General features: G+C 46.7%; 1 protein-coding gene across 1 annotated transcript in view; it reads left to right on the top strand.

The window, feature by feature from the left end:
* The window catches only part of EFNB2 (ephrin B2), a 43,398-nt gene extending 34,871 nt beyond the window's left edge, over positions 1–8,527 (top strand). Inside the window, exons 3-5 of the mRNA XM_008684981.2 lie at positions 2,479–2,571; positions 3,304–3,417; positions 4,826–8,527. Coding sequence (XP_008683203.2) covers positions 2,479–2,571; positions 3,304–3,417; positions 4,826–5,214 — 596 coding nt within the window. The 3' untranslated portion in view covers positions 5,215–8,527. The remainder of the gene's footprint in view (positions 1–2,478; positions 2,572–3,303; positions 3,418–4,825) is intronic.
* Positions 8,528–9,895: the final 1,368 nt, after the last annotated feature.

Genomic DNA, 9,895 nt, shown 5'->3' with positions numbered 1-9,895 from the left:
CCCCCCCCCCCCCCAAGGAATGAAAACGTTTCAACTGTTCATTCTCCTGCTGCACAATTTTCCTCCTCCCATCTTAGAGTCTGCGGATGCTAAATTATAGATGGCAATTTAATTTGAATACTTTGAGTTCTTTACATTGGGGGGTTATTTGGACAACATTTGGGGTAAACCAGAAGGAGCTCTGTATGAAAGCATTGATATTCAGAAAGGGCGTTGACCACAAATTAAAATCAAAAGAAAAAAAATCACCCAAATGACACCCATCTCTGTGCTTGCTTCCAAACTGACAAAGCAGCAGCAGTCAGCACTGTTGAATTCTGTTCCCAGGTGAGGCTTCTTTACCTTGTCTTACCCGTTCTGGTACTCACTCCTTTATTTTTTTCCTCTTAGATCTGAGTCTTTGACCTTATTACCTCAAGGTTAAGACAAACAAACCTCTGTACCCTCCCCCTCTTCTGTGCTCGACCCTTCAGATCTTATTTTTAACGTATTTGTTGAGCTGTTAGCCAGAAAAAGTTAGTCATTTAAGTGTGCTTTTGGGTGCACTTTTGCATGTGGGCACATTTCTGTGCATATGACTTAGGAAACATGGAGATTCCATTTGAATTAAGTAAACTTTTGAAGCCAACGGCCAAATGAAGACCTCAGCTTTTTGCGTTTTTCTACATGAGAACATATCCTAATTTTTGAGAAAGATCAACTGAGAAAACTTTAAATAACTAAGTGAAGATTATAGCACTGTTCTGTAATGGCCCCAAAATGGTGCCTTGTTATAGATACCCACGCTGTTTTAGGCCTTTAGGGAGAAAGGACACTTCGAAATTTAGGAACCTGTCTAGAGGAGGGAGAAGGGAAAGCAGATGGAGAAATGGAGAGGAAAAGAAGATATTTTTTATTAGATTCACAAAGGCATACAAAGTTTGTAGGTATTTGTTTTAACTCCTCTGCCAGATATTTTCTCAACAGTCTACAAGAAGATCCTGTCTTACTTTTTACCCCCCAAAATTATCGTGGCAACATTGCCCATTTTCCCAGGAGAAGCTCAGGTCAGCATCAGCGGAGGAGTGGGGTATGGTTGTAAGATTGTAAACTTTAAGGAAACACTCAGATAAGCAAAGAGATATTTATACACACAAGAAGCACCTATTGTTTTTATTGAAGACAGTGAAAGTAAAAGTTGGTAACTCAAGAACACAAAGACAAGTAAGTGCCTTATTTTGCAACTGATATAATTATCTGTAGCGTGCATATTTCTATGCGTGCATGTCTTTGAGTTTATTTTTACCAGAAATACTGTCCCTGTTTCCGTGCCTTGAAAAGTCCAGTGTTAGTAGACAAGCCTTTGATAATCCAAGTCGAGAATGACTTACGGTGCAGAAATGTATATGAAACACTTCTGTTCCTTGCCCCTTGAACTTTGGAGGAATGAAAATGTCTAGCACTCTCCACCTTCCTTTCTCTTCTGGAACTTGACCTGTAACTTAAATCCTCTTCCTCAGCAAAGTACCTGGCAGCCTCTCTTTGCACACCCTTAGTTACAATGCTATTCAGAGGACACACCATCCTAAGGAGACAGAACAGCAGTGTGTTTCGGCAGAGTAGAGCATAGGCTGTTTTTTAAAAAGTACTGAAAATGGTCAAATGCTCCATCATTCCTCCTCTTCCTCCCTCTTAAAGTGGGAAGCGAACCAAGCTGGAGAACAAGAGGCCAGTGGCTGCGGGACGTCCTCCCCACATACCCCAGGGTTGTTGCCACGGGGCCCTGCCAGAGCAGAGGACATGTGTGGGTCCCCTCTGTCGGTCAAGTTGTCCTCTAGCAGGTAGCTTGGTTGAAGGGTCGCCTGAGGTCCATCTTGGTAACACTTGCTATTTCTGGTCCAGTACAAAAAGCTGGAGAGAAACTTCAGAATTTGAAGACCTGAATCTTAGCCGGCTTCTTCATCTCGAATAAGGCTGGGGAAAGAAGGAAAGGGGGTGTGGGAGTCTCCTCTTCTAGTGTTTACTGAACTTGGATGCTTGGCAAACAGGGAGCATCAAGCTAATTGTTCTTGAAGCAGGAAATCTGTGCTCGAGGAAGCAGGTGTTGTGGGATGATTACCACGTTTTAAAGTGACTGTATTAACTCTTGCTCTTTTGACTTTGACCCTGAAATAGTCAGTAAGCTTTTTGGAAGATGCTGTCCCTTTTACGTATGGACTGTTACTAAATTGGTTGGTTCTGAAGGAAGGAGAGAGCACTTAAGTAAACTTGAAACCAGATCGCGCATGTGCACCAGTGTTGACAGTCGCCATTTTTCTTTCTTTTCTTTCTTTTTTTATGTTTGGCTTTCAGCATTCCATACTTTCAGAAAACTTGTGACTAAGAATGAATTCTTATTTTTCAAATTGTTTTCAGACATTTCATGTTCATGTAAACTTGGCTTATTGATTTCCTGATTTTTCTTTATTTTTTTGTTTTGTCCATTTTATTTTTAATCAGCTACATCAAATGGGTCTTTGGAGGGCCTGGATAACCAGGAGGGAGGGGTGTGCCAGACAAGAGCCATGAAGATCCTCATGAAAGTTGGACAAGGTAAAGACCATCTGCTGCTTCACGAAGCCACTGTAATCTGGTCCAGCCCCCAGCGAGTGCAGTGCCAGTGCTGTTAACGCCCGCCTTCACTCCCTCGTAGCTTAGTTTTGAAAGAAACCTTTCTCTGTACCTTGAGCCACTGACAGATTGCCTCAAGTCAATGTGACACACTTCTGTTATTGGAGATTCCTCTAAAAGTTAAGGTCAGCCAGGTCCGATGTCCATTGCCATATAATGTAAATACATATATATATATGCTCTTTTTTCTTAAAAGCGAAACACCTCTTTGATTCAAAAATTAAGATATCCAAAGTGAAAACTAAGTTTCTGCCATTTTGCCCATTTCTGCCTCTTGATTACAGAAGACTTTATTTCACTGAGCCTTTTCACATACAGATAACCTATTGCGCAGAATTATTCTTCTAATTAGACATCGGTATAGTAGTCAATCAACTTGCTCGTTTAAATTGAAATGTCATCTGCAGTGCTCTGCCTGCCAAATGCAAGAATCCCTATAGTTTGCACAGATGGCCTCACAATCTAAACCTCTGAAATAACTAGTATAACCGTTTTGTTTTAAAAGGAAAATGATATTCTTGTATGTCACAGTACTTTGCATAAAGAATCTTACGTTCATTGCTATTTATGCCTCTGAGATATACATCCAGAAGCTCCTAGGGCTAGATCTCAGTAGACGCCTGGGCTGTAAGTAATCTATTCTTTCTCATGTAGATGCAAGTTCCGCTGGGTCAACCAGGCACAATGATCCAACACGACGCCCAGAACTCGAAGCCGGTACAAATGGAAGAAGTTCAACAACAAGTCCCTTTGTCAAACCAAATCCAGGTATAGCAGCATGAGTGTGTGCGGATAGGTCCGTGTGTCCCGGGCGCCTCAGGTCCCAAGAAGTAGAACGGAGTCCCAGCACGTGGATACCAGTGGGGTTAACGTGTAGTTCCCGGAGCCGGTAATCTTTGCTCTCAGTTAGTTGTTATTAATTACTCAATCAGAATGAAATAACTCATTCCCACGGAAGGTTCACATTCAGAAGAGTAGAATTCATCAGATGTAGGTGCCAATTTTGAGCACCACTCATTCAGACCAGAGTTATTTTTATTGGTGACACTTAATCATGCCTGTTGCAACACTAGCTTAGAGCCGATGTTAATGTATATATAATTAATGTTCTAATCCCTCATCTAATTATATCTAATCCACAAAGAGCCCGATTGATCCACTTGAACATTTTAGGTGGCAGCATCTTGAAATATTGCATAATGCCGTTTTTCAGGTGGTTATACCGCTGAAATTCTTTTTTCACATTTTCGGTGTAAAATAAAATACCAAACAGATCCCTGGCCACAGTCTAGAATACCAGAGAAAGTTGGCTGTCATTTAACTTCATTTTCTTAACCGTCCTTGAACAGATAGCTATGTATTTGTTTCCACGCTAATGAAATTTTTATGTGGTGGCTGCTGGGCAGACGTCAGCAGTTTTGTATCCGGGATCCGTGCGCCTGGTTGGTAGTCGTGAATTTAGCATCTGCAGCGATATCCCCCCTCTTTCCAAGCGTCAAGGAGGGAAGTTGTTATTTCTAACTTTCAATGACAAGATGTGTCAAATTCTTGTGACAAACTGATAAATGGATAATATAATGATGCCAGGCAGTTTTTTCGTGCTTAACATTTGGGTTGGCAGCCTGTTCAGTGTGAGAGTTTCTGCCGCCTTCCAAATATATTTTAGGTGTAAATCAAATAATACAAATGAGTTACGAGTTGAACGTTTTCCCGGGCCCCAGCAGTCCCTGGGCGTTCTGGGCCGCGGGGCTAGTAGGCAGGGCTCGTCTTCAGAACGCAGGCGGTTTGAGATTCCCATGAAGCCAGCGCCCCCGGAGGAAAGCAGAGGGGCAGGGCGCACGCAGGCAGGAGTCACTGGCCAGGAGAAGGGGCTGCTTCCTGCGCGTGTCCCCACTGCGGCCGCGGGCCGGTTCCAAGGCGTAGGCAAGCTCCCGGGTGGCCGTCACAGCCCGTCCCCCGCCGTGGATGGACTGTGGCGCGTGTGGCTGGGAGCAGCCGGCAAGGCCGACCCGGGGTCGCCTGCCCTGACGTCCAAGCTTCGGCCACTGGGGCGGGGCTCTGAGGCGAGGGGCGGAGTCTGGCGGCCACCTGTACGTTTGGTGAGGCTTCGCTCCCTGCCAGCCGCGCTCCGGCCCGGCAGTAACCCGTCTGCTCCTTGTCTCTCCCCGCCTGTCAGGTTCTAGCACAGACGGCAGCAGCGCCGGACATTCCGGGAACAATATCCTCGGTTCCGAAGTGGCCTTATTCGCAGGGATTGCTTCAGGATGCATCATCTTCATCGTCATCATCATCACGCTGGTGGTCCTCCTGCTCAAGTACCGGCGGAGGCACAGGAAGCACTCGCCGCAGCACACGGCCACGCTGTCGCTCAGCACGCTGGCCACCCCCAAGCGCGGCGGCAACAACAACGGCTCGGAGCCCAGTGACATTATCATCCCGCTGCGGACTGCGGACAGTGTGTTCTGCCCCCACTACGAGAAGGTCAGCGGGGACTACGGGCACCCGGTGTACATAGTCCAGGAGATGCCTCCCCAGAGCCCGGCGAACATTTACTACAAGGTCTGAGACTCGGCGGTGCCTTGGCTTTCCCGGAGGAAACGTCCTGTCCCGCTGCCGCCCGAGGAGGGTTTGATGAGCCCCTGTGCCTCGACTGGACTGGAGCACAGCGGGGGAGAGGGAACGCCACTTCTCGGAAGAGCCCTGTTGCGTTGGACAGCTTACCTAGTCTGTAGCGCCCCGGCCGCGGTGGAGACAGACGCTCGGCGGCCGCCGGGCGCAGAGGGTGCCGGCTGGGACCGCGGCGCTCGCCTCCCACCCCTCCACCTCGAAGCCATGCGCTGCCGTCACTCAGGCCTGCGGGGAGCCGAGGGAGACGGAGCGCTGGGGGGCCCGGGCGAGCCGTGAGCCTCCCGGGCGGGTGTCACAGGCCCCTGCGCCGGGAAATGCCGTCCTCTTTGCCTCGGGCGTCCCTCCCGAGGAGCATCCGGACTTGACACACAGACCTCGGGCTGGGGGAGGCTCGCAGGAGGTCCAGCTTCCAGTCCTCACCGTGGCACCCCCCCTCCCGATCTCCGGGGCTCTGCGGTGCTTCCCCGGAGAGCCCCTCTCCCTCCACACTCTGCATCCCTGCTGGAACGCTCACGTTTGGGGTCTCCTGCTCCACGCACCTGCAACCACAGCTACAGCGGAATGGGTAATTCACTTCTAGAAATTGTGTTTGCTAATAAGGAGCCTTGCAGCCAGACGCCAGGCTGGGCTGTCAGCCGTGGAAGACTAGGAGTTCTGGAAGGGGGCGGGCCAGGGAAAAGGGCTGTCTGCAAATGCAGTTAAACGCGCTGCCTCCGAAGCGGAGTGGGGTGGGGGAGAACCCACTTAGGTAGCACAGCACTTTGGTTTGGCTGAGATTTTAAGAGGCAAGTAGGAGACACAACCCCACACGCAGTGGAGGAGGGTGCCTTTGAAGGAATCCGCTCTGATCACATGGCAGCGTGCAGGAAAACCAGAGTCCCTCTTTGCGGGGGAGAACAAAGGGGCATTGTTGGGAGAGGAGCAGGCCGGGAGGGAAGGAGCAGTGGGCCGCTGATGACAGATTTGGGCAGGACTGTTGTGGTACTGGCAATAAGATGTACGGCTTCGAAGCTGTAGGAGAGTCGCTCTGCTTTGGATGATGCTTAAAGCAGACTCAGCTGCTATACTGATCACATTTTATTAAACACAGGGAAAGCATTTAGGAGAGTAGCAGAGAGCCAAATCTGACCTAGAAGTTGAAAAGCCAAAGGTCAAACAGGCTGTAATTCCATCATCATTGATGTTATTGAGGAATTCTCTTATATAAAAGGTAGGTCAGATTCCCCGTCATCCCCCCCCCCCCAGTCCCTTCCCCTCAGCCCTCCCCCATGGACCCTCCCGACACTTCGGTTTTTGGTGGTGCTGACCTGTCCGGCTGCGCCTGCCGAGGAGGGGGGAGGTACTGAGCGAGGCCACCTCATGGCTGCTCCGTGTCTAGGTGAAGCACACGGCGAACCTCTTCGAGTCCTTAAGCTGGAAATCAATGATGATGTCGAGGGGGAGAAGGAAGATAGCACGTATTTATAATAGGTCTATAGAACACAAGGGGTAGAAAGTGAAAGATTTTTACTAATATATATTTTAAGATTGCACACAAATCACACCAGAGGATGTGAAATTCACTTGTGGCAATTGCGTGGTCCCAATGCTCAGTGCTTAAAAAAGAAAAATTGGACAGCTACTTCTGGGAAAAACAACATCACTCCCCAAATACCAATAACGAGAGTAAATACAAAAATAACCCAGTCCTCTGAAGGCATCTCACGGAACCTAGACTAGGAAATGCAAGCCCCAAACACCAGGAAATGGACGTGACCGCACCATATATTGAACAGTGGCAAGATGTCCGGGCATTTCTTCTCTGTGTCGTGTTTCCCCTTGCCTTATGGCTCAAGTGTTCGCTGAAACCCACCGGGTCACGTGGAGGGGCTGCGGCATCAAGTTCAGCTCCAGCCCCCTCCGCCCTCCACCCTCCCCCTTCCCGTGCCCTCCCTTCTGGGAAACAAAACGAGTAAACAGGAAACCTACTTTTTATGTGCTATGCAAAATAGACATCTTTAACATAGTCCCGTTACCATGGTAACACTTTGCTTTCTGAATTGGGAGAAAAAAAATGTAGCAACAGCATTTTAAGGTTCTCAAACCTCCAGTGAATACCTGCAAAAATGAGTTGTCACAGAAATTATTCCTTCTCTATTTCCTGAACCTGAAAATGATGTTGGTCCAAAGTGCGTGTGTGTATGTGTGAGTGGGTGAGTGGTATACATGTGTACATATATGTATAATATATATCTACAATATATATTATATATATCTATATCATAGTTCTGTGGAGGGTTGCCATGGCGACCAGCCACAGTACATATGTGATTCTTTCCATCACCCTACTCTCTCCTTTATGTGCATCCATACAAGATTTTCTTGTAAGCCATCAAAAATTAACCTTTAGGATGGGGGAGAGGGGCAAGAAGGGGAAAAATGGGAAATAGTCTGATTTTAATGAAATCAAATGTGTGTCTCATTGGTTGGCTACATTTTGGTTATATGCTAAACTGTGAAATCAGATGAATTGATGAAGAGTTACCTGCAACCAATTGAAAAGTGTTCTGTGCGTCTGTTTTGTGTCTGGTGCAGAAGATGACAATCTACCAACTGTCCCTTTATTTGAAGTTGGTTCAGCTTTGGAAAAGTTACTGTAAATGCCTTGCTTGTATTATCATCCCTAGTCACCTGACTTTGGAATTTGCACCATAATGTTTAAGTGAAGATGCTGTAAATAGGTTCAGATTTTACTGTATATGGATTTGGGGTGTTACAGTAGCCTTATTCACCTTTTTAATAAAAATACACATGAAAACAGGACAGAAATGGCTTTTCTTACCCAGATTGTGTACATAGAGCAATGTTGGTTTTTTATAAAGTCTAAGCAAGATGTTTTGTATAAAATCTGAATTTTGCAATGTATTTAGCTACAGCTTGTTAAACGGCAGTGTCATTCCCCCCTTTGCACTGTAATGAGGAAAAAATGGTATAAAAGGTTGCCAAATTGCTGCATATTTGTGCCGTAATTATGTACCATGGATATTTATTTAAAATTTCGTTGTCCAATTTGTAAGTAACACAGTATTATGCTTGAGTTATAAATATTTTTTTTCTTTCTTCGTTTTATTTTAATAGCCTGTCCTAGGTTTTCAGTCTGCTTTACTTCCACATTGCAGTCAGCCCCCAGAAACGAAACCCGTGAGGTCACATTCCACGTCTGTTTCAAACTGAATTTGTTCTTAAAAAAATAAAATATTTTTTTCCTATGGAAAAAGCGCCTTCAAAGTCTTTTCCTTTCCCTCTTTTTTTCTTTTCTTTTTTCTTTCTTTTTCGCTTGTTATTTTAATTTGCTTTTCTACTCCGTTTTCTCTAGAATTGCAGTTATCCAGGGCCTTCTGCCCGTGGGCATTTGCCATTTTTCAAATCAGGACGTGCACGTACTACGATTGTTTATTTCTCAAAGCTCCACGAGCCCATTGGTTTCCCCATAAAACTCGAACTCGCATTTCACAAATAATATTTTATCGTAAGGCTTCAAGTCCTAAGCATCCTGACCAGAAAACGTCTCTGGTTTCACCTGGATTACACCATCTGAGCCGTGACCTCATTCGGTTAAGAGAGGAAAAGGAGGGAGATGGACTTCTGTTATCTCAACACTTAAATCCAGGTTGATCTAGTTTCCATTCAAGCAGAGCAGTTTGCCATAGGCAGCTTCGTTGCTCTTCATGGAATAATCCCAGGAGGAAGGAAAAAAGTCCAATGTTCTCTATAAAACCTTAACACTGATGAAATCGTGTTTTGCAGTAACCAGATCGAAGCAAGCAAGAGGCCAGCGGTGACTTGAACCACATCTTCAATGCTGGTCTTCTGGGGGGATGGTGCCCGGGCGCCCGGAGGGTGGGGAGTGACTTCCCCCTGCCCTTGCTGAGACTGATCAGACTTCCTACCATGGGGGGGAGATCTTCCTCACCTGCAGGTACTGAGAGTAGAGTCGCAGTCGAGACAGAGGCAGAAACAGCTCCCATCTCTGGTTATATTACCTCGGGCTAATCCTTACCTGACTTAGGAGGAGGTACTTAAGGTATGGAGGGGGATGAGAAAGGCCCCCAACCCAGGAGCCAGATACTCCAGGCGAGACTGACACATCCCAGATCACAGCCCCAGCCAAATGAAGAATTGGTAGGTTTCAACCCTCCCCCCTCCCCCCACCCCCCGCAGGAGGTTGCCTTGCCCTGATTTTAGAAGCAGGGATCTCTGCAGCATCTTCCTGGTGTACTTGTCCTAAAGAAATGTTTGTGGACTAAATGCTTTCCTTCCAAAAAAAAAAAAAAAATTCTCTAGGAGCCCACAGTTCCAGGTGGTGCTAGAATGATAGTTCCATTCCTATCCGCCCCATCACTGCAAATCCAAGTTCCAGGGCACAGTTGACAGCCCAGTGACTAAGCGGGATGCCCCACCCTCCATACCAATATCACTAATGAGCAGTCTGGGCTGAAACAAAAGAACAACAGCCAAGTATTGCATTTTCAATGGACAGCGCCGCCTTTATTGCAATTTAAATTACCAAAGACACCGTGTCATTGTTCCCACCTAGTGTTCCAAACGAAGGTCTCCCAACTCGGTAGGCCAAACTCCA

Source organism: Ursus maritimus, unplaced genomic scaffold, assembly GCF_017311325.1.
Source record: "Ursus maritimus isolate PB19 unplaced genomic scaffold, ASM1731132v1 scaffold_10, whole genome shotgun sequence".
In the NCBI taxonomy this organism is placed as follows: Eukaryota; Metazoa; Chordata; class Mammalia; order Carnivora; family Ursidae; genus Ursus; species Ursus maritimus.
This window is presented reverse-complemented; position numbering and strand designations above follow the sequence as displayed.